Source organism: Osmerus eperlanus, chromosome 3, assembly GCF_963692335.1.
Source record: "Osmerus eperlanus chromosome 3, fOsmEpe2.1, whole genome shotgun sequence".
Lineage (NCBI taxonomy): Eukaryota > Metazoa > Chordata > Actinopteri > Osmeriformes > Osmeridae > Osmerus > Osmerus eperlanus.
Window position 1 is genome coordinate 20,533,216 of NC_085020.1, and position 25,856 is coordinate 20,559,071.

General features: G+C 41.3%; 2 protein-coding genes across 2 annotated transcripts in view; both read right to left on the reverse strand.

Moving 5' to 3' along the window:
- The window catches only part of LOC134017785 (NACHT, LRR and PYD domains-containing protein 12-like), a 114,701-nt gene that overhangs the window by 16,305 nt on the left and 72,540 nt on the right, over window positions 1–25,856 (reverse strand). Inside the window, exons 14-16 of the mRNA XM_062457796.1 lie at window positions 10,898–11,068; window positions 8,303–8,473; window positions 3,697–3,867 (exon numbers count right to left, since the gene is read on the reverse strand). Coding sequence (XP_062313780.1) covers window positions 3,697–3,867; window positions 8,303–8,473; window positions 10,898–11,068 — 513 coding nt within the window. The remainder of the gene's footprint in view (window positions 1–3,696; window positions 3,868–8,302; window positions 8,474–10,897; window positions 11,069–25,856) is intronic.
- Window positions 21,129–25,331, reverse strand: LOC134017798 (caspase b-like). The gene is made up of 3 exons (XM_062457829.1): window positions 24,997–25,331; window positions 22,847–23,114; window positions 21,129–22,420 (listed from the first exon to the last, which is right to left on the reverse strand). Exons 2-3 carry the CDS (start codon window positions 23,103–23,105, stop codon window positions 22,278–22,280), a joined length of 402 nt encoding a protein of 133 aa, XP_062313813.1. The 5' UTR covers window positions 23,106–23,114; window positions 24,997–25,331; the 3' UTR covers window positions 21,129–22,277.

A 25,856-nucleotide genomic window follows, 5' to 3' on the forward strand; every position in this document is an offset into this window, starting at 1 on the left:
AAGCTACAGCGTTGCAGTGAGCTACACTGGTTTGAAACCACAGGTAATGGTAATTTCACCAACAAATCGTTTACTAATGTCAGAATAAATCCTACAACGAAAATGTATATGTGAGGAATGTTTATTTTAACGATTGAAAACAGATAACGCTACATCATAGACCACTGTAGTATGTGTTGCCCGGGCAACACAGGCTAATGTCATGATGCTAATACTTCAGTGAAATAGTAGACTACTGTTTCCGAAAGTAGATGTACTTCCTTAATAATATCAGCTTATACTGTACATTACACATCACAATTGTGTGTCATATCACAAAGTAAAATGAGTAAATAGTTATCACCCTGGCCTCTTTGCTTGTGGCGTTCCTGCAGCTGCCTTGCAGTAAAGCTATAGTTAGCCTAGCTATCCCCCAAGTTAACAGATGCGAAACGAATGTTCTGCCAAAGGTAGTCACGCGTGTTTTCGTGACGTTAGTGACGTAGTGACGTTAGTAACGTCAGTGACTGTGGCTAGCAAATTAGCCACCGTTAGCTTCACTTTTCGGCACAAAAACTTAACTTAAGCCCAAACCATGCAACGGAACGTAAATTCCAATAGAAGCAACGCAATCGCTACCAAGACGACCCTTTTGACACCGCTGTTGTGTATGTAGGCCAAATATTGACTGAGTTTTAGGGGGGCGAAAATAAACAATAATAAAAACTAGAAACGGCTGTTCCTGCGAAACAGCAGTGAGAATGCTGAAAACCTGAATGGGGATAGCTGACCATGCTAAAAAAAAGCTGAAAATAGTGAAAATTTTGTAAAAAGTTATAAGCTGAAGCTTCAAAGCAACCGAAAGGTATTTTTGAAAGGGGCTGGAGTAGCATTCCAACAATGATTTGAAAGGATTTACCATTACTTTAAAAGGGAGAATAATTTGCACAAAAACCTTAATAGTATAAAAGTATAAAAGTGAGAAATGAGAAAATACCCGCAAGCTGAAATGATTTTCAAAAATGTGTGAGTCACACAAAAGAGGCAGTGTGGAAGCTGAACTGCATCATCTTAACAAAGCTAAGAGCTAAAATAGCCTACAATGTGGGAGAAGCTGAAAGCTGAACTGTTAAACAGAAGAAGTAGGCTAGCTAGTCGTAACAAGATTATTATCGTTTTAACAGCTGAAATTATAGTTGGGATAGTAATAGCAGTAGCAGATGTAGCCTACCATTGAGTGCGTTTACTCGGCTTTCTTAATAGGATTCAATGTGTTGATGGAATGAAACATACAGCAGTAGGGCCGATACAGGAAGACACGGCGACACTTTGTTGCAGAAGGATGATGGTGCAAGTTTTGTCCGTGGAGCATACAACGATTAATAAAAAAGAATCATGTAGACGCGTTTATTGAGTAATAGCATAACTAATTACACATATAAACGGAGTAATCGTATTATTGGCATAAACCGACAATTGCTAGTAATCGTGTTTCTCATGGTCAAGTAAACGTACCAATCACCTGTGTGAGAGACTGAGTGGTGCGTGTCTGTCGTTACGGTGATGGTGCAGCTATGATTGCTAACGCGCTGAGGGCAGAGAATAAGAGAAATGTAGCTAGAATCCACACCTCAAACAAGATAACCTAGACGCAAAACTGTACGTCCAATACAAAATATAAGGATATTTTCCGAGACCCAAGACTCGAAAGACCGAAACCAGAGATATTCTTTATATGTCTGTGCAATCAGAAATACGACTCTACCTGCAGTTTCAAAAACGTTTATTTTGCTTTCCTGGTGCTTGTTTGTTTGGTTGCCACGGTGATGGCGCAGCTGTGATAGCTAACTCTGCTTGCTGCTCATTCATAAAAATCAAGAAGGAGCAAACATTTTAATGTATTTCAAACTGTCATAATTCAAAATTGGCTGAACATTTGAAAAAGCTGAATCATTTGGGAATATCTGAATGTCTTGTGAACATTTTAAAGGTTTGAATGGTGTCTCTAGCTTTGTTTCGCCCGCGAGACAACAATGCTGTCTCCCCCTCCCTCAGTTACACGCACTAAATTCTAACAAATATATTTTTTAGACGCTACACATGTTATACATCATTGGAAAGCTACGATTCTTGTGCTTCCATTGAAATAAACCAATTCAAGATCAAGTCGCAATAGCAAGCAAAGTCAACGTCTTTTTCCGGTGAACATTCCTTCAACAATGCCAAAGAAAAAAGTTTTACTCACCCTAAGTGGTTCAAATAGGTCCAGGTGTGCAAATCATGCCATCAAAACTTGATCTGCTTACAGTCCCAAGGGTTCAAAGTATCTAACCATGTAAAGTAATTCGTCCAAATACAATGTTTTACGTTCATGAATAGCCATTATCCTTTGTTTCATTATGCAAGTTAGCCGAAGGAAGAAACAACTTGTTCACATAAAAGTGTTATTTTCTCCGGTTGGCAACGGAGTATTTACAATATGAAGGCATCAAAATGTCCGTTGAACCCTCCCCTTTTGATTGACACCTTGTTTGACCCAATAGGAGCTTCCATGCCCCGTTGACAGCCCTCTAAAGCCAACTAGGTCTGTGCGTCCTGCCCCCCCCCCGCCCCCCCCCCCCCACACTCGTTCTAAACAAATTTCTCGAACTGGCTTCGACTGGCTCTGAAATTAGCTCGTTAGCCTTGTAGCTGACAGCTAGCTGAAAATGCCAATACCTCATTTGTATGCGTCTGTGGAGCCTTCAAAATAACAGTCGATTGCGCAATATGGTTGACAGAATCAGTGTTCTTTGTGCGCCAATCCTTGGAATCAGATAAAGCACTCCAATGTGTTCATGCTTCAGTTTTTGTGTTTCAGTAATACTAATTAGGGATTTAGCTATTATATATGATAGTTCTAAGTACCACCTTTCATTAGAGATAACAATTATGAAAAATAATACCTTTTTATCCTGAGTATTTGACCTTGGTTACAAAGGGTCATTTTGGAGTCTCCAAAAGGCCCTTTTAGAAAATGCCTGGATGTACTCTTATAAAAACATGTGTCAAATATGAATATATTGTGGTATTATGTTTGACTTTTGATTTGAATTGGGTAAGGCTTCAACATGTGGTCCAATTTAGTCTTCCAGCTAATACCTACCACCTCTAGGCCTCTTCAGGCCTCTGTTTTCAAAACAAAATCTAGGCGGAAATATAAATTTTCACTTTCCTTGTGTTCAAGCTTCTATTACTCAACACTAGTAGGACTGACAGGGGCCCTGACAACAGGGGACATAACTTCAGAGTGTCAGCTTTCAAAAGAGATCATTTACATGCATGTACTCCAAATGGTTCAAGAACAGCTTCCAATTTACTTTGGGTATGCTGTTTAGGCGTTTTTAGGCACATTTAACAGGAGGCAGAGAAAACCCCCAAATATATATTTTTTTACCCAACTTCAAATGTCTTACTTTTCCTAGTGACCCCAACATTTGTAAAATGTATAAAATAATTAACATCACAACAACCACAAAGACACACACGTCCACAATGGGAAAGTGATATGTGTGCTACTGATCTAGATTACAGAGTCCATAAAGGTGCTGCAGATGATAGTCCCTCCAGTTCTCTCTTTGATGAAGCCATGAGTGAAACTCTTGTCTAAATCAACCATACAAATACATTATGTGATTATAACTTTACTAATGTCTCATGTAGAACATAAATACAGACCTCAGTGTGTCCAGTTTGCAGAGTGGATTCCCCAGTCCAGCAGAGAGCAGCTTCATGCCGGCATCCTTCAGATCATTGTTACTTAGATCCAGTTGTCTCAGAAAGGAGGTTGACTTCAGAACTGAGCTCAGAGAAGCACAGCCTTCCTCTGTGATGTGACAGCCTGACAGCCTGTAGAAGGTTATCATGATATGGATTACAAACACAACTATCTTCTAGAGGTAGAAATAAAGAATATCAGTCTGATCATTTCCTATGGGTGTTGTTATTTGTTATTGTCACCCAGCAGTAAAATGTACATCTCCAAATTTAAGCAAGGTCAAAGGCACCAAAGCTAAGGTACGAGTGAAATCTGAAACCCCCAGAACAGGTGACCAATTGTGTTATGCGTAAGATCGAAGACCATCTGTAACTATCAATAGTAAAATAACACATGAAAATAGGTGAGCAGTATGTAATTGGATGCCTGGGGGGTAAAGATCAGTTGGGTTCCAGAACCTGCTCGCATTTATTGGGATTTTTGTCATCTTGAAGACTGTAGCACAGTCAACAGACAAAGCACGGTACCATCACACCTTCTCCTTATCTCCCAGAGGAGAAGCTTCAAAGCTTCTGGCCCAGCATGGGGTCAGAAACAGAGGCCACATGGCCAGTGGCGGCCGGGACTTTGCAGAGGCCCCCCCGCAAAGTCGGAGCTCGAGGCCCCTCCCCTAAATCCACTCAAAATGTATTTCCATCCTATCTTATACATTGCTGTCTACCTTTAAATATAGCCTCTATATGTGAGAGAGAAATAAAAAAAGTTTAAAAATAACAAAAGCACAACAGCAGCCTATTTGTGTGGCGTCCTGCGGAAACCCGTCGGATGTCGCGGCCGCTCATTGTTGGCTATAAGCCATAAAAGATCGAAAATCGTTTTCTGTCAAAATTTAGATTTTTGATGTTTTCTATAGTTAACACCCTAAACTTCATTGTAATGTACAAAAAGTATATATTTACTTATTAAAAACAGTTAATTTCAACGGTTTTTGGACATGTCAGCTAGCAAGATTTCCAAGCCATTTCAAATCAAATGCTTAGTTTGCCTGCTCTTATGAGTGCTGCAGCATCTCCAAACAACTAAAAATAACTTGCTAAGAAGTTATTAATGTAGCTTATACTTAAACTGACATTTACATTCACAACGTGATTACGAACAAAATGATTTTCTTTCCATATTCGCCACAGAATTAGAATGAAACGGAGTGGAATCTTTGAATGGAATTTTCTAGCTTATAACTTTTTGACACAGGTCAACTTTAAAATGATGTAACTTCAGTTGTGATAAAGATATCTGAGTGATATGAACAGAGTTGTATCCAGGAGAGTTTGTAGTTTCCAAATATGTATAATACCCAGAAAGACCCAAATGTTCACGATGTGAAGGGTTTCCGCAGGCCGCCACACATTTGTTGTTGTTCAAAACCAAAGACAGCACTAGCCTTCTGATAGTTCAGCACCAAGGATAGCATTGCCGAAATAACACACAATCAACGGAGGAAAGGAAAACATTTATTCTTGCCAATAAGTAGGCTAAGCAAGTATATTTATTGTTGGTTGCTAGTGAAGACGTGCTGCTGCTAGCTACCTGCGGCTGCGGTAGTGTTTCGTCTGTGGAGATGTCTTTAATATTCCTCTCTGGCTGGTCTAAATAAGTGTGTAATCTTCGTTTTGTTCGACCTTGTTCAGACAACAGTTTATTGCTGCGCTTTTGGGCACTGCTTGCATATTTTCTTTTACTCATGTCTCTACCGTCATCTAGCAGAACGTAATGATTAGCATTTTTTAAATGTGCGCGTTCAATAGGCGTAATGGCGCAAAAGGCACCATTGTTGCCAGATTCTGGGATTTTGAGACTATTTAGCCCATGGAAGTGGATGAAGATCTGTTACGTTGCCTACATTACGGAATTCCTTTACCTGGCAGTTGAAACTTGGGGCTCTCAATGAGCGCCCTCAAAGTGTTTTCCTTGTTTTTATATATATATATATTTTATATTGGCCATTAGTCTGTTTTTTGATATGCAGGGCGGGGCCCTTAGGAAGTGGGCCCCCCCCCCCTCGCGGGGGCTGCGGGGGCTTCCCAGCCGCCACTGCACATGGCCTCAGTATCAGACAAAGGATTTATAAGGAAGAACTTTCTTTTGTGGATTTACAAACATATTCTCAAGGACTACATGGCTCCTGGACACTATTTCAATGACAGTAGTTGATGTATTATAATGTGTGCTTTTCTTATTTGCTTAGAACGTTGTTTAATTGAGGTTTGATTATAACTTCCCTTCAGGTATAGTTAAGTCAGCCAATCTTGATATCAAAATGATTGTACCATACTAACAAAACCATTTATGAATGTTGTATTGTTATATTCTGAAGTTTACGCATTCCATGGACAGTTGAAATAACGGAACTCAAAGCTAAGAGCCACTTCACACCTGGGCAGATCTCAGGACGACGCCCAGGTGGGGACCAATGCAAGCAAAAAGCAACATTTATTTATAAAGCACTTTAAAATCCATGATGAAACACAAAGTGCTGTACAGTAAAACAATAAAAACAATGAAAGAGGTCACCTTCACAGGGACCCCCCCTGTTCTTTGGAGTATAAAATCCCCAAACGTACGATCACCCCCGCTTGTTCATAGGATTAAACTGAGGTGAACGCGTCACTCTCTAACCTATTCCTCTCAACCTGCAAATTCACTGAGCGCCCGGGACTTTGACGAGAGATTCTGCTTTCTATTCGTTGGACATAACGAACCATTGACTCCTTTCTTCAAACCGACAAAAGTAACTGCGATTTGCAATATTTCTTACTTGTGACATATTGGCATGTTGTGATTTAATTGTTGATGTTTGATTGTAGTTTACAAATTATTTTAACTTAACCCTCGTTAAGTCAGTTGCCCTTGATTGTCCATTGTTACTAGAAAGGCCTACCTTTCCCTCTCTACCTCTCTCCCACTCTCTCTCTCTCCCTCCCCCCTTCACACACGCTCTACACAGCCATTGTGTTGCTCGCCCTCATTAGCATCCAGCCACTCTACTACTCTGACTAACCCATAACTTATCTGGTATTTGTTCATTATAATGAAATTTTCCTAAATAAATCAGTGTATAATATTTGCGTATCTCTCACGTTATCTGATCTGCCCTACTTTCATAGAATCCATTACTTAAGATTAGACTGATTATTACGAAGGCTATTATTCAATATTATTCAATAAGTTTTTCTCTGTCCCTTTAACAAATAAGAGGTGGTGCCCCCAAGAACTACATACTTTATTATAAATTAAGTATTGCTAATCTTAAACGAGCAAACCCCGCTACAACACTGAGTTGGAACTCTGATTATCTGTGTTCAACATCCATTTGTACATTTTATTTTCACATGGTTGAAAGTGATGGTTTGGGGGCTCTTTTGCTGGATCCAGAGTCGGGGACTTCCACAGAGTGGCACCCTGAACCAAAACTGCTACCACAGCATTTTGCAGCATTTCAACCATCAACTGAGACTTGCTTACTTCGACCAGTGTTAAGCTGTGCTTGAAGCTGTTGTCCTGTGAGCCGCCTGTCACACAAGCTGTTGACTCTCAGAAACTTGTCTTCTGATTCTGTTGTGGCTTTGGGTCTGCCAGACCTCTTCATGTCAGAGTTTCCTCCAGTTTCCAGGTTCCTTTTGATGGTGTAGGAAACTGTACTCACTGACACCTTGGTTTTCTTGGCAATTTCTATCTAAAGTTAAGACCTATACTTTTAAGGGTTATAATGGTCTGTCTTCCTTTGTTGATTGAAAAACCTAAACTATTTTTTTTAAACCTCTGGCAGTTTACCGCTTACCTTTGTACCAATTCAGGTTATTCACTGGACTTGAACTACTTACATTTCAATAAAAATTAGATGAAAAAATGGGGTCTAAAACTTTTGACCAGTAGGGTATATTTTCTAGTTTAAAGTTGTAACATTCTTGTCTGCTTTCTGTTCTCTTTTTGCTTTAATGTTATGTTACATGTAGCAAGACCAACCTCAAGGAATTCAATGGCCAATGTCACGTTTTGTGATGTGTGAAATGACCAATAGAAGTGTGTTCAACTTCCTAAAGAGCAGCGTTGCACCTGACACTTAAGGCTGAAATATACTTCATGCTAAGTACGTGTACACATGCTGAATGGCTGCAGCACGTATCCTGCGTTCGTTTGGTGCCTACTTTGTGCACGTCTCCCTGGCCCTCAAATGTACAATAATATGATGAATAGTATACCTTAACCCTTGTGTTGTCATAAGGGTCAAAGATGACTGTAGTTTTATTTAACAGCAGAGAAAACTCCCACATCTGTTTTTTCCCCCATCACAACAACCACAAAGACACACACGTCCACAATGGGAAAGTGATATTATGTGTGCTACTGATTTAGATTACAGAGTCTATAAAGGTGCTGCAGATGATATTCCCTCCAGTTCTCTCTTTGATGAAGCCATGAGTGAAACTCTGTTGTCTAAATCAACCACACAAATTCATTATGTGATTATAACTTTACTAATGTCTCATGTAGAACATAAATACAGACCTCAGTGTGTCCAGTTTGCAGAGTGGATTCCCCAGTCCAGCAGAGAGCAGCTTCATGCCGGCATCCTTCAGATCATTGTTACTTAGATCCAGTTGTCTCAGGAAGGAGGTTGACTTCAGAGCTGAGCTCAGAGAAGCACATCCTTCCTCTGTGATGTGACAGCCTGACAGCCTGTAGAATGTAATCATGATATGGATTACTACCACTACTATCTTCTAGAGGTAGAAATAAAGAAAATCAGTCTGATCATTTCCTGTGGGTGTTGTGGTGAGTTACTGTTGCAAGCTAAAAACAAAAGGGGGGACAAGGTGTTGTCATATAGAGCTTCTCTCCTCTGGAACAGACTTCATGTTTCAATCAGGGAGGCTGGCACTGTCTAGGTGTTTATTAGGGTTACATCAAGAACACTGAGTTGGAATTCTGATTATCTGTGTTCAACATCCATTTGCACATTTTATTTTCACATGGTTGAAAGTGATGGTTTGGGGGCTCTTTTGCTGGATCCAGAGTCGGCGACTTCCACAGAGTGAGTGGCACCCTGAACCAAAACTGCTACCACAGCATTTTGCAGCATTTCAACCATCAACTGAGACTTGCTTACTTCGACCAGTGTTAAGCTGTGCTTGAAGCTGTTGTCCTGTGAGCCGCCTGTCACACAAGCTGTTGACTCTCAGAGACTTGTCTTCTGATTCTGTTGTGGCTTTGGGTCTGCCAGACCTCTTCCTGTCAGAGTTTCCTCCAGTTTCCAGGGGCCTTTTGATGGTGTAGGAAACTGTACTCACTGACACCTTGGCTTTATTGGCAATTTCTATCTAAAGTAAAGACCTACACTTTTAAGGGTTTATTATGGTCTGTCTTCCTTTGTTAATTGAAAAACCTAAACTATTTTTTTTAACCTCTGGCAGTTTACCGCTTACCTTTGTACTGTGGTGGAATTTTAGAATATAGTTACAATGTATGTGTTTTTATATAGATAGATAATGTAATGAACTGGGGCTTTGTAGGAAGCAAGCTCTGTAGAATGGATGTAGCAGATTGTCTTAAGGTATTTATGATACCTAACTAAGAGCCAGGGGCATGGAGAAGGAGTACGTCAGCTTGAGTTCCCGTGACCTGAGGATCAGTTGATCAGGCCGACCTGACCTTTTGGCTAAGGAGATGGCCAAGTCAGACATTCTGTCTGTGTTTCATTAATTATCTTCTGACTTTGAGAAATAGCTGCTACATCAAAGGACTGTGGGACACTGGCTTGGGAGTTTATTGTCTTAGACTGTCACTGATCAGTGCTAGTGTGATGGCATTTTTGACATAGTTACTAAGAGTGTATTTTTAATAGACTGAGTTTGTGTTTAAACAAATGGTAAGATAAGGTATTTATGACTGATCTAATAAACAGCCATCAAAGGCACTAAGTTGGGGGAGTGGAGTCAGGATTAGGCAAGTTGACCCCTCTGCCCTGAACCTTTTGGTTCCAGGGGATTGGGCTGGTGTCCTGTTTATAATGTCAAAGGACTGTGGGACACTGGCTTGGGAGTTTATTGTCTTAGACTGTCACTGATCAGTGCTAGCCAATCACAGAGACCACTGCATTGATTGATTAGGACCATCTGTTCTAAGTTTATATAAGGCTGGGTTTTATGGTTGTTCTTCACCTCTCTCTCGAACAATCTGTAGGTTACAGCTTGCATGTCCTTCGCTATGACGGGTCCAGAGTACTCTGTTAATCTTAAGTTTGTACAAACTAAATCAATTGTATTGAAATCGCCATTGACTTGACTATTCAGATTACACAGAGCCGCGATAATTTTCCATGACAGTACCATTTCAGGTTATTCACTGGACTTGAACTACTTACATTTCAATAAAAATTGATAAAATGGGGGTGTTCTAAAACTTTTGACCAGTAGTGTATATATTCTAGTTTAAAGTTGTAACATCCTTGTCTGCATTCTGTTCTCTTTTTGCTTTAATGTTATGTTACATGTAGCAAGACCAACCTCAAGGAATTCAATGGCCAATGTCACGTTTTGTGATGTGTGAAATGACCAATAAAAGTGTGTTCAACTTCCTAAAGAGCAGCGTTGCACCTGACACTTAAGGATGAAATATACTTCACGCTAAGTACGTGTACACATGCTGAATGGCTGCAGCACGTATCCTGCGTTCGTTTGGTGCCTACTTTGTGCACGTCTCCCTGGCCCTCAAATGTACAATAATATGATGAATAGTATATCTTAACCCTTGTGTTGTCATAAGGGTCAAAGATGACTGTAGTTTTATTTAACAGCAGAGAAAACTCCAAAATCTGTTTTTTTCCCAAATTCAAATGTCTTACTTTTCCTAGTGACCCCAACATTCGTAAAATGTAAAAACGAATTAACATAACAACCACAAAGACACACACGTCCACAATGGGAAAGTGATATTATGTGTGCTACTGATTTAGATGACAGTCTATAAAGGTGCTGCAGATGATATTCCCTCCAGTTCTCTCTTTGATGAAGCCATGAGTGAAACTCTTGTCTAAATCAACCATACAAATACATTATGTGATTATAACTTTACTAATGTCTCATGTAGAACATAAATACAGACCTCAGTGTGTCCAGTTTGCAGAGTGGATTCCCCAGTCCAGCAGAGAGCAGATTCATGTCGGCATCCTTCAGATCATTGTTACTTAGATCCAGTTGTCTCAGGAAGGAGGTTGACTTCAGAACTGAGCTCAGAGAAGCACAGCCTTCCTCTGTGATGTGACAGCCTGACAGCCTGTAGAAGGTTATCATGATATGGATTACAAACACAACTATCTTCTAGAGGTAGAAATAAAGAATATTAGTCTGATCATTTCCTATGGGTGTTGTTATTTGTTATTGTCACCCAGCAGTAAAATGTACATCTCCAAATTTAAGCAAGGTTAAAGGCACCAAAGCTAAGGTACGAGTGAAATCTGAAACCCCCAGAACAGGTGACCAATTGTGTTATGCGTAAGATCGAAGACCATCTGTAACTATCAATAGTAAAATAACACATGAAAATAGGTGAGCAGTATGTAATTGGATGCCTGGGGGGTAAAGATCAGTTGGGTTCCAGAACCTGCTCGCATTTATTGGGATTTTTGTCATCTTGAAGACTGTAGCACAGTCAACAGACAAAGCACGGTACCATCACACCTTCTCCTTATCTCCCAGAGGAGAAGCTTCAAAGCTTCTGGCCCAGCATGGGGTCAGGAACAGAGACCACACGGCCTCAGTATCAGACAAAGGATTTATAAGGAAGAACTTTCTTTTGTGGATTTACAAACATATTCTCAAGGACTACATGGCTCCTGGACACTATTTCAATGACAGTAGTTGATGTATTATAATGTGTGCTTTTCTTATTTGCTTAGAACGTTGTTTAATTGAGGTTTGATTATAACTTCCCTTCAGGTATAGTTAAGTCAGCCAATCTTGATATCAAAATGATTGTACCATACTAACAAAACCATTTATGAATGTTGTATTGTTATATTCTGAAGTTTACGCATTCCATGGACAGTTGAAATAACGGAACTCAAAGCTAAGAGCCACTTCACACCTGGGCAGATCTCAGGACGACGCCCAGGTGGGGACCAATGCAAGCAAAAAGCAACATTTATTTATAAAGCACTTTAAAATCCATGATGAAACACAAAGTGCTGTACAGTAAAACAATAAAAAAAATGAAAGAGGTCACCTTCACGGGGACCCCCCCTGTTCTTTGGAGTATAAAACCCCCAAACGTACGATCACCCCCGCTTGTTCATAGGATTAAACTGAGGTGAACGCGTCACTCTCTAACCTATTCCTCTCAACCTGCAAATTCACTGAGCGCCCGGGACTTTGACGAGAGATTCTGCTTTCTATTCGTTGGACATAACGAACCATTGACTCCTTTCTTCAAACCGACAAAAGTAACTGCGATTTGCAATATTTCTTACTTGGGACATATTGGCATGTTGTGATTTAATTGTTGATGTTTGATTGTAGTTTACAAACGATTTTAACTTAACCCTCGTTAAGTCAGTTGCCCTTGATTGTCCATTGTTACTAGAAAGGCCTACCTTTCCCTCTCTACCTCTCTCCCACTCTCTCTCTCTCCCTCCCCCCTTCACACGCGCTCTACACAGCCATTGTGTTGCTCGCCCTCATTAGCATCCAGCCACTGTACTACTCTGACTAACCCATAACTTATCTGGTATTTGTTCATTATAATGAAATGTTCCTAAATAAATCATTGTGTATAATATTTGCGTATCTCTCACGTTATCTGATCTGCCCTCCTTTCATAGAATCCACTACTTAAGATTAGACTGATTATTACGAAGGCTATTATTCAATATTATTCAATAAGGTTTCCTCTGTCCCTTTAACAAATAAGAGGTGGTGCCCCCAAGAACTACATACTTTATTATAAATTAAGTATTGCTAATCTTAAACGAGCAAACCCCGCTACAACACTGAGTTGGAACTCTGATTATATGTGTTCAACATCCATTTGCACATTTTATTTTCCCATGGTTGAAAGTGATGGTTTGGGGGCTCTTTTGCTGGATCCAGAGTCGGGGACTTCCACAGAGTGGCACCCTGAACCAAAACTGCTACCACAGCATTTTGCAGCATTTCAACCATCAACTGAGACTTGCTTACTTCGACCAGTGTTAAGCTGTGCTTGAAGCTGTTGTCCTGTGAGCCGCCTGTCACACAAGCTGTTGACTCTCAGAAACTTGTCTTCTGACATTCTGTCTGTGTTTCATTAATTATCTTCTGACTTAGAGAAGTAGCTGCTACATCAAAGGACTGTGGGACACTGGCTTGGGAGTTTATTGTCTTAGACTGTCACTGATCAGTCCTAGCCAATCACAGAGACCACTGCATTGATTGATTAGGACCATCTGTTCTAAGTTTATATAATGCTGGGTTTTATGGTTGTTCTTCACCTCTCTCTTGAACGATCTGTAGGTTACAGCTTGCATGTCCTTCGCTATGACGGGTCCAGAGTACTCTGTTAATCATAAGTTTGTACAAACTAAATAAATGTTATTGAAACCGCCATTCTTGACTATTCAGATTACACAGAGCCACGATCATTTTCCATGACAGTACCATTTCAGGTTATTCACTGGACTTGAACTACTTAAATTTCAATAAAAATTGATAAAATGGGGGTGTTCTAAAACTTTTGACCGGTAGTGTATATATTCTAGTTTAAAGTTGTAACATCCTTGTCTGCATTCTGTTCTCTTTTTGCTTTAATGTTATATATGCGTTCGTTTGGTGCGTACTTTGTGCACGTCTCCCTGGCCCTTAAATATACGCATACGCAAGGTGCAATACCGACAGAAATCATGGGGCAGTATACTATCCCTGCATCTCAGATGGAATACTACCTTCCTCTGAAGTAAAGTAAGTCAGAACTAGAGAGGGTACAATTTCTGGGGAAATTGTAGGGTGTGCTTGCTTGCGTCGGTTGCACAGGGGTCCGTTTTTGAATGACATTTTTACAACTGATATTTCTGTATATTTTATATAAAAATGCATACTTATTATTTATAAAGATGACATAGATTTAAAAGCATTTTTTTTCTCTGCTCATTTACAACTGAAAATACGAGTGAAGTGTAGAATTAAATAGATGTCTTCTCATTTCCCCTGCAAGAGGCAGCCTCATCGTTGAAACAAAACGAATAAATTGGGCAGACCGGTGTAAAATTGACCTAATCTCTATGACTTAAACGTCATTTTAAGTTTTTCCCTTCTCATGATATTTTCAGGCATTTAGCCTACTCATTGCATTCATTCATTAATAAAGAACCCCCTTTGAAGATTATTCTACGACGTTACCCGGCAGTAGAAGATGGAATCGCGATTCAAACAGTACCATCTGCTAACTGAAAATATGCCCCCCAAAACGTAAATAAGCTTGACATTTATTTAGTGGAAAATCGCTCATTCATAAAAAGCTCACTGGTAGCGATCATTGTCAGTAACAACGCAAAATGCGATATAGCCCTGTGTGGAGAAGCTGCCCCGGTAAATTGTACTACTACGGTACTGTACAGTACTAGACTACTGCTGTGTTCTTCTTGGTAGCGATTGCATTGGTTGAATTGGATTTAACGTTCCGTTGTACGGTTTAAGATGAAATTAATTATTTTCATGAACAGATTGACAACGTTTAGGCTGTGGCAATGAAGTTCAGGTTAGTAGTTAGATAGACTTTTGATTTAAGTAAGGGGAGTGCCGAACATGTTCTGTTGCCGTTTGACTTCCTAAACAGCTGTGTAGTGTAGATGTTTTTGTAGTGCGTCTCACGTAAGCTACAGCGTTGCAGTGAGCTACACTGGTTTGAAACCACAGGTAATGGTAATTTCACCAACAAATCGTTTACTAATGTCAGAATAAACCCTACAACGAAAATGTATATGTGAGGAATGTTTATTTTAACGATTGAAAACAGATAACGCTACATCATAGACCACTGTAGTATGTGTTGCCCGGGCAACACAGGCTAATGTCATGATGCTAATACTTCAGTGAAATAGTAGACTACTGTTTCCGAAAGTAGATGTACTTCCTTAATAATATCAGCTTATACTGTACATTACACATGACAATTGTGTGTCATATCACAGTAAAATGAGTAAATAGTTATCACCCTGGCCTCTTTGCTTGTGGCGTTTCTGCAGCTGCCTTGCAGTAAAGCAGTTAGCTTAGCTATCTCCCAGAAGTTAACGAGCTGCTAAACTAATGTTCTGCTAGAGGTAGTCACGCGAGTTTTCGTGACGTTAGTGACGTAAGTAGCGTCATTGACTGTGGCTAGCAAGTTAGCCACCGTTAGCTTCACTTTTCGCCACAAAAACTTAATTTCCACTTAAACCATGCAACGGAACGTAAATCCCAATAGAAGCAACTCAATCGCTACCAAGACGAAACTTTTGACACCTAGGTTGTCTATGTAGGCCAAATATTGACTGAGTTGTAGGGGGGCAAAAAGAATAATAAAAATAATAATATATATGTGAGAGAACAAAGGTTGTGCCCTTGCCGAAGGCAAAGCACACCCAATAATAATAATATATATGTGAGAGAACAAAGTTTTTGCCCTTGCCGAAGGCAAAGCACACCCAATAAATGTGAATTGCCAGGAACATCGTAGTATTATACACCAAGCACACTTTTCTTGCTATTCCTAATCCGAAACCCTTCATGCAGTGGAAGAGGCGTCAACCACAGGGACTGACGTGGAAATTGACACCATGTTGAAACGATGAAGATGGGTTATGATTATGTATTTATCTGATTGAAAATGAAACTCTCAAATAACCCCTTTTATCATTATTCTATATTACTGGAAACCATATGTTAAGCTGTTAAATGACTATTATCCCTAAACGATAGAAGATATTGAGCCTGAGTGTGAGATCTGGGTGACAGAGGCTGAGGAGTGAGGGAGAAGGCTACCTGGAGGCAGGCAGAGGCCTGAGCTAGAAGTCAAGATGTTTTTGGCCCCACGCCTAGAATCTTATCTGTGGCCGCCTCTTATCAAGCTGTTCTCATATAGAGCTTCTCTCCTCTGGAACAGACTTCATGTTTCACTGAGTTGGAACTCTGATTATCTGTGTTCAACATCCATTTGCACATTTTATTTCCATCTCTACTCTTGATGCATGATTATGCTTTGCTTATGGTCTGCACCTCTCTTAGTCACCGACCACCTCTGGAGAAGTGGAACTCTCACTGAATTGCTCCTCCCAGGCTTTCTTAAATGTTTTAACTATGAGTTTTCCTGAGTTTTTCCTTGTCTTCCTTGAGGGTTTAGGTTGGTTTAGGTGCAGTTCTATGGGCCCTCTGTGACATAGCTTGTAGAAAGGGCTATACAAATAACATTTGATTTGAACACAATGACACGGTAGTCAGTAAACAATGTGAAATATTAACCTGTCTGAGAAGCTGATGTCACTGGGCTGGATTGTACCTGTGGAATATTCTATCTCTTGTCGTGTACTGAAACATCATGTGGTCATCCTGAAGTATTTCTATTATGATTATAAGAAGAATTATAAACACTACTACCCTCTGGAGGTAGAAATAAATAATATCAGTCTGTCATTTTCCTCTCAAACACCAAGGTTTGATCAGTCAGAGGACTGTCTGTCCAGGTTGGCTGACTTTACTTTTATCTCAAATGGAATCGTACCAAACTATAGTGTCAGAAATTGTACATGCAGTGCACCTTTTTCTTTCCTTTTTAAAAAAGTGGAGAAGGACCATTTTGAGGGAGGAACAGAAGGGTAACATTTGCAGTGGCCTCTTAAATCTTACCCTTCTGTTCTCACAAAATCATCATAGTAGTACAATACACCAAGAAAGTATTACATATTACAACCAATAGCAGGTCTGTCAGTATACCACACAGCATACGTTTCTGGCTATTTCTGACACACAACCCTTGATGCAGGGATAGTGGTGTCAAGCACAGGGACAGCAGTACACTAGCAGACAGATACAAAACACAATGCCATGTCAATCTACAATAACATAATGAAGTAGTATGTCTTAAATAGATTCCTGTCCCACCCTGATCTGTTTCACCCATCTCATGTTTGTCTCCACCCCCTCCAGGTGTCTCCCATCTTCCTTCCTACCCTCATTTATCCCTGTGTTTTCTGTTTGGGGTCAGTTCTTCTTGTTTGTCGAGCCTACAGTACCAGCATGTTTTTCTCTACCTCCTTTAGTCTTTTCTGCCTCTTAGTTCCCCTGGTCCTTACATCCTGCCTGCCCTGACTCTGAGTCTGCCTGCTGCCCTGTACCTGAATGACTCTGCCTTGTGGATGAAAAACCTAGCCTGCCCTGAATATTCTTTGTCCGGCCCCCTTATACCTTTAATAGACCACAAACTTACGACCAGTGTGTGATTCAGTGTGTGGTGTGATTATAACTGTTGTTGTGTCATGTTGAACAGGGATGCAGACCTGAACCACAAATAGTTTACAACAACGTCCAAAAGAAAACACACCTTGTGTAATTACGCAAAGAGACGCTCACTGATGAGGCTGGGACTAGGCCTACATAAAACCGGCATTTAAAATTTTGTTTAAGTTGCTTGGCAGATTTTGTTTGTGATAACGAGCCAGACCACCTAAAGCTATGTAGCTAATGATGAATATAAAGTTATGTTACCTCAACGTTAACTCATGTCAGCTGCATATCTCTCCCGGCTTAATAAAGCTAAGTTAAACATTGCGGTACCGCGCTCCTTCACTTGGGTGAGAGAAAGATGTGAAAGCAGAGTACTAATCCGCCTCGAAGAAAATAAAAAAACTAATGCATTAAATATAATAGACTTTGAGAGTGCTAATTTTTAGTTCAAATACACAGTTACAGATCAAATCTAACTTTTTACCGAGTCAAACCCTACTGCTTGTGTGTTTTGAGTGGTCTGGTCTTGACCCAGTATCGCCCTGCTTTGGTCTTGAACTTGACTCGGTATCGCCCAGTCTTGGTCTTAGTCTTGACCCGGTCTCGACCCCCAAAAGTCTTGTTCTTGGTCTCGATACACCTTGGTCTCGGTTTAGGTGATCTTGACTACAACACTGTCCCCTGGTCCTGACCTCCTGCCTGGCCTGACTCCGAACCTGCCTGCTGCCCTGTACCTGAATGACTCTGCCTTGTGGATTACGACCCTTGACTGCCCTGACTATTCATTGGCCGGACCCCTTGTACCTTTAACAGACCACAAACTTACGACCAGTGTGTGATTCAGTGCGTGGTGTGAGATTATAACTATAGTTGTGTCATGTTGAACATGAATACAGACCTCAGTGTCTCCAGCTTGCAGAGTGGATTCCCCAGTCCAGCAGAGAGCAGCTTCATGCCTGAATCCCCCAGGTTGTTGTTACTCAAGTCCAGCTCTGTCAGATCTGAGGAGGGGAGAGCTGAGGCCAGCGCTTCACAGCACCGTTCTGAGAGGTTACAGTCATTCAGCCTACATGACATAAGGAGAACACGAGACATCATCAGAGTCGTGTTTTGTATTATAGGAACATATGATAATCAAACACTATCACAATATGTGCTGTTGTAATATTATCATTAAAAAATCTAATGCCTTATACATACAGAGCAGCTTTGGAGTCTTTGACCACTGGCAGCAGCCTCAGAAGACCTTCCTCTGATCTGGAGTATTTCTTCAGGTCAAACACGGCCATCTTCTCTTTTGAAGTCAGCAACACAAAGACCAGAGCTGACCATTGTGTAGATGAGAGCTCCTCACTGGAGAGACGTCCTGAGCTCAGGTAGTGTTGGATCTCCTCCACCAGAGCATGGTCATTCAGTTCATTCAGACAGTGGAACAGATTCATGCATCTCTCTGGAGAGGGATCCTCTCTGATCTTCTCCTTGATGTACTTGATTGTTTTCTCATGGCTCTCTGTGTTGCGTCTTGTCAGTAGACCTGTCAAGCGAGTCTGACTGGACTCCATTGAGAGGCCCAGGAGAAAGCGGAGGAAGAGGTCCAGTCGTCCATTCTCACTTTCTAAGGTCCTGTCCACAGCACTCTCGTAGAATCTGACAGCTGGTTTGAAGAAGGTTGGTCTCTTGAGAATGTTTTTTTCCATTACATTCACTTTGTTGTTAATGAATGACAGAAACACATGCAGAGCAGCAAAAAGCTCCTGGATGGTCAGATGGACAAAGCAGTACACCTTCTCCTCACCATCCCATTTATCTTCTGAAAAGATTTCTGTACACATCCCAGAGCAGTTTGCAGCTTTTTCAACATCAATGCCACACTTCTTCAGATCTGCCTCGCTGAAAATCAGTTCATCATTTTCCAGTTGTGTGAAAGCCAGTTTCCCCAGTGATCGAATCATCTTAATGTTATTCTTGTCCCAGAGTGCATCAGTCTCCGCTTTCCCGTTGTACTTCGCATTCATCTTTCTGACTTGGTCAACCAGGAAGTGTATGTAAACTTGAGTCAGATTCCTGGGCATCTCTTTTTTTCCATAGGTCTTTATTAAAACTGTTGCAATAATGAAAGCGACGACTGGAATATGGCACATGATGTAGAGGGTCTTTATTGTCTTGATGTGTGAGATGATTTCCCTGGCCAGGCTCTCATCACTGCATCTCTTCATGATGTACTCATCCTTCTGATCATCATTGAACCCTCGTACCTCCGTCACCAGGTCCACACACTCATCAGGGATCTGATTGGCTGCGACAGGTCGGGACGTTATCCAGAGGAGAGCAGAAGGAAGCAGATCTTTCATGATCAGGTTTGTCAGCAGCACATCTATGGTCTTTGGCTCTGTGACATCATCACAGCTCTCATACTTCTCGTAGTTGAGGGTCATCTTGAACTCATCAAGACCATCCAAGATAAACAGAACTTTCAATTCTGTCTTGTTTTCTTGTATCTTTCTGAACATGGCTTCAAGAAACTCTTTCTCCATTTCTTTGAAGCATTTTTGAATTACACCAATCAAGGTGCGCTTCTCTTTCTTCAACAAATTCAGCTGTCGAAAAGGGAGTGGGAAAATGAAATCAATGTCTTGGTTTTCTTTTTTATTTGCCCAGTCCAGAGCGAACTTGTGTGAAGAAAACGTTTTGCCGATGCCAGCAATTCCCTTGGTCAGAACTCTTTTGATGAGTTTGTCTTGTTCATCTGGGGATTTGAAGATGTCGTTGAATTCAACTTTTTTCTCTGGCCCTCTAATCTTCCTGTATTCTCCCTCAATCTGTCGCACTTCATGTTGGTCGTTGACCTCTCCACCTCCAGCCTCTGTGATGTAGAGCTCTGTGTAGATACTGTCCAGGGAGATTTTCTTGCCATGTTGTTTCATCCCATCAACTATTTCTTCATACTTGGATTTTAGTAGTCTTTGATGTTTGCGTTTCTTGAATTTGAACATTTCTGTATATTTATCTACAGAAAAAACATACACATGTGAACTTGAATTTGAATTAATTCATATAATTCAAATACAATTAAGATATCCCAATTTGAAAGTGAATTAGCAGCCTAATATCATAGCCTCTACATTACAAGATTTAAAATGTGTATGTACGTATGGTGTCTTTATGATTGTAATTATTGGGTGTGCTTTGCCTTCGGCAAGGGCACAACCTTTGTTCTCTCACATATATATTATTGGGTGTGCTTTGCCTTCGGCAAGGGCACAACCTTTGTTCTCTCACATATATATTATTATTATTATTCTTTTTGCCCCCCTAAAACTTAGTCAATATTTGGCCTACATAGACAACCTAGGTGTCAACAGTTTCGTCTTGGTAGCGATTGAGTTGCTTCTATTGGGATTTACGTTCCGTTGCATGGTTTAGGCTCAAGTTAAGTTTTTGTGGCGAAAAGTGAAGCTAACGGTGGCTAATTTGCTAGCCACAGTCACTGACGTTACTAACGTCACTAACGTCACGAAAACACGCGTGACTACCTGTAGCAGAACATTCGTTTCGCATCTGTTAACTTGGGGGATAGCTAGGCTAACTATAGCTTTACTGCAAGGCAGCTGCAGAAACGCCACAAGCAAAAAGGCCAGGGTGACTATTTACTCATTTTACTTTGTGATGTGAAAGACAATTGTGAAATGTAACGTACAATATTAGCTGATATTATTAAGGAAGTAGGCCCACATCTACTTTCGGAAACGGTAGTCTACTATTTCACTGAAGCATTAGCATGACATTAGCCTCTGTTGCCCGGGCAACACATACTACAGTGGTCTATGATGCATCTGTTTTCAATCGTTAAAATAAACATTCCTCACAAATACATTTTTGTTGTAGGATTTATTATGACATTACATTACAAGTAAACGATTTGTGGGTGAAATTATCATTACCTGAGGTTTCAAACCAGTGTTGCTCACTGACACGCTGTAGCCTACGCGAGACACTACCAAAACATCTACACAGCTGTTTAGGAAATCAAACGGCGACAGAACATGTTCGGCACTCCCCTTACTTAAATCAAAAGTCTATCTAACTACTAACCTGAACTTCATTGCCACAGCCTAAACGTTGTCAATCTGTTCATGAAAATAATTAATTTCAGCTTAAACCGTACAACGGAACGTTAAATCCAATTCAACCAACGCAATCGCTACCAAGACGAACACAGCAGTAGTCTAGTACTGTACCGTAGTAGTACAATTTACCGGGGCAGCTTCTCCACACAGGGCTATATCGCATTTTGCGTTGTTACTGACAATGATCGCTACCAGTGAGCTTTTTATGAATGAGCGATTTTCCACTAAATAAATGTCAAGCTTATTTACGTTTTGGGGGGCATATTTTCAGTTAGCAGATGGTACTGTTTGAATCGCGATTCCATCTTCTACTGCCGGTAACGTCGTAGAATAATCTTCAAAGGGGGTTCTTTATTAATGAATGAATGCAATGAGTAGGCTAAATGCCTGAAAATATCACGAGAAGGGAAAACTTAAAAGGACGTTTAAATCATAGAGATTAGGTCAATTTTTACACCGGTCTGCCAAATTTATTCGTTTTGATTCAGCTATGAGGCTGCCTCTTGCAGGGGAAATGAGAAGACATCTATTTCATTCTACACTTCACTCGTATTTTGAGTTGTAAATGAGCAGCAACAAATATATGCTTTAAATCTATGTAATCTTTATAAATAATAAGTATGCATTTTTATATAAAATATACAGAAATACGGACCCCTATGCAACCAATGCAAGCAAGCACACCCTACAATTTCCCCAGAAATTGTACCCTCTAGTTTCTTATGTACCATGACAGTCTATTTCATAATGATCATGTCTTATGTACCATGACAGTCTATTTTATTGATATAATTCTTATGTACCATGACAGTCTATTTCATCATGATCATTTCTTAAGTACCATGACAGTCTATTTTATCATGATCATTTCTTATGTACCATGACAGTCTATTTCATCATGATCATTTCTTATGTACCATGAGGCTCTGAGGGGTTTCCACCAGGAGCAGCAGCATGGCCTCCAGTCTCAGTCGTGTTGGAGGAACCCTGGACTTCCTGAGGAAGACAGGAAGTTGAACTGTTCCCACCAGCCTCCTCAGCACCACTGACACCTGTGAGGAGAGAGAAGACAGGAAGAGTCAGGGCTGTCTCATCCTCTCAGGTGTTCCACTCTGTGGAGCTGTGGGTAACATGTAAGGAGCATGTCCTGTGTCTGTGCTGGGTTTCCTGTCCTGTGTGGACTGGGGTTGGTGTTAGCGTGCTGGACTACCACTAATATAATGTCACCTTGTTTAGTTATGAGAAGGGTGTCAGTCGTCCTTACAGTGTCTGCAGTCCTAAGTGATAGTCATGCAGACTAACACTGCAGACACAGAAAGGAGGGCAACATATCCTCTACACTGCATCTCTAACAGTGAATACAACATATTTCTAGATATAATGTATACCAGCTTATGAGATTGCAGCATTATCACAGCATTGTTGTTTTTGTTTCCAATTTGGGAAACAAATAATACTAATACCCATAGAACACTTACCCATCAGCTGCTCAGCAAGATTATTCTGATCCATCTTTCTCAGGATCTCCACAGTGATCTTCAGAGCTCCTTTGAGTGCATATGTCTCCACCATCTTTTCCATTGTGTCCAGTTCATCAGCGTTCTCCAACTTGTTCTTTGGGATGGGATTAAACCCACTTGGAACTTCATTCTGCAGGAACCATTTAAACTTCTTCAGTTCCTTTTCCCCGAGCTGCTCCAGAGTTTTCAACAGGTGCGTTGTATTACTTGTGGCCATTGTGGATCACTGGAGAGAGTGTATTGTGTGTTGCTTAGTAAAATAAAGTTCAAACATTTCTTAAAAACTAGACTTTAAGTGACAAAAGATGTTTCTAAATTAGTATGTTAAAAGCCCACACAAGTATTGTTGTTCTCTTTCAGAATCATTTTGTTTCACACTTCACAACATTTTGATTTTGTAGTATTGTGTGTTGGTAAATGTATCTTATGTTTGAGATTGGTATGAAATAAAATGATGCACAATATGATTGGTTGGTGAGTTTTGCCAAGTAAAACATTCCATCTCTCTCTCTCACCACACATTCCATTCTTGCCTGTTTAGGTACTATTGAAACCATTCAATGTATGAGTAAACTTAACCCTTAACCCTCATTGTCACATTAATCATAATGACGTTTTGTATTTATCAATAATTCTTCAAGAAAATGTCATTTTCCTGTCACTCAGCACCCCTCCCCCCTCTCTATCTCCACTGTAGAGTTTAGTTTGATTCTCATCTATCTGGTTTTACCCATTTCTACATTCCAGTCCTGTGGTGCTACAGGACTCTGTAGAAACCATGACATGGATGAGGAAATGCAGTTTCACTTGACGCTCCCAGTAGGAATGATGGGTGTTGGGTGGAGTTGTGAGTCTCATGACTTATAAGAATGATGGGTAAATACGACGTGATCTAAACAAATTATTTAAAAACCTCTGCCAGTCTGATGTACAATCCCCCCTAATCATTCCAGAAACATGACTTGTCACCCTGTCACATGATTATCACTGTTCTGTGTTCTGTACTGTAACTCTGGATGTTTGTCCTCCCTCACCTGCAGCCTACATCACCTGCCCTGCCAGAACCCTCCTCTCTCTGCCCTGTCTCTGATCACCTGCCCTGCCAGAACCCTCCTCTCTCTGCCCTGTCTCTGATCACCTGCCCTGCCAGAACCCTCCTCTCTCTGCCCTGTCTCTGATCACCTGCCCTGCCAGAACCCTCCTCTCTCTGCCCTGTCTCTGATCACCTGCCCTGCCAGAACCCTCCTCTCTCTGCCCTGTCTCTGATCACCTGCCCTGCCAGAACCCTCCTCTCTCTGCCCTGTCTCTGAACACCTGCCCTGCCAGAACCCTCCTCTCTCTGCCCTGTCTCTGATCACCTGCCCTGCCAGAACCCTCCTCTCTCTGCCCTGTCTCTGATCACCTGCCCTGCCAGAACCCTCCTCTCTCTGCCCTGTCTCTGATCACCTGCCCTGCCAGAACCCTCCTCTCTCTGCCCTGTCTCTGATCAGGGTCTTTCTAATGCTCAGGATACTCTTGCACAGTGCAAATGAAACATTCACCAATGCACAGAGGAACACATGGAACAGGTGTACACTAGATGGTGTATTGAATATGATACGATACGATGAACTTTATTTTCCCGATCAGGGAAATTTGTCTTGGACTCTGCGGTGCGTCATGAATGCCTGACAATTGACAATGAAAGTTTGTCATCATGGGTTGTCATGGGCTAGCCATCTCTCTGACCGACAATCAAAAGCTGTTAGCACTAGCTCCCCAGTCTATAAAGGACCAAAGTAGTCTAAATAGACCCTTGATTACACATGTAGTTTTCTTGTTAAATGTCATAGTCTGTCTCCTTCCCTGGCCACTGTTTACTGATAACACAGTACATCCTCACAGTAGCCTCTGATCACATTTACAGACACACGAGACATGTTTAATGGAAATTAAATAATGGTATACTGTGCAGCCTAGGATCTATGCTGATAAACAAACACGTCAGTATTTGAAAGGATAACACATCAGACCAGGAATAGAGATGCTAATTTACTTACTCATAACCTATTCTGGACTGACAGTAAATCCTTCACTCTCCAACATATGAATAAACACCTTCTACTGACCTTTATAAAACTCTGGTTTCACCCTCAGCCTCCTCTCTGTGCTCCATCTGGTTCTGTGTGTGTCTGCTGTAATGCTGACAGTCTGATCACCTGTAGTGCTGCCTTGTACTCATCTGATCCCAACGTTAAAGACTACTCTTACTGCTGTTGGTATTGTTACTGTTCATGGAACATTCTGTATATATTATTCAAGTCCAAACATATACCCCTCACTCTTGGTTGATCCTGTTTGGAGTCTCAGTACTGGAACTTTCTTATGTAAGGGTGCGTGCATGCCCAAACAGGATGGGAGAAAGGCAGAGGTTTGAAGGAGAGAGGGGGAGGAGTAGAGGAGGAGAGAGGAGGTAAAGGAGATGGGGTGAGGAGGAGAGAGGGGGAGGTGTAGAGGAGGAGAGAGGAGGTAAAGGAGACAGGGGGTGAGGAGGAGAGAGGGGGAGGTGTAGAGGAGGAGAGAGGGGGTAAAGGAGACAGGGGGTGAGGAGGAGAGAGGGGGAGGAGTAGAGGAGGAGAGAGGAGGTAAAGGAGACAGGGGGTGAGGAGGAGAGAGGGGGAGGTGTAGAGGAGGAGAGAGGAGGTAAAGGAGACAGGGGGTGAGGAGGAGAGAGGGGGAGGAGTAGAGGAGGAGAGAGGAGGTAAAGGAGACACGGGGTGAGGAGGAGAGAGGGGGAGGTGTAGAGGAGGAGAGAGGGGGTAAAGGAGACGGGGGGTGAGGAGGAGAGAGGGGAGGAGTAGAGGAGGAGTAGAGGAGGTAAAGGAGACGGGGTGAGGAGAGAGGGGGAGGAGTAGAGGAGGAGAGAGGAGGTAAAGGAGACGGGGTGAGGAGGAGAGAGGGGGAGGAGTAGAGGAGGAGAGAGGGGGAG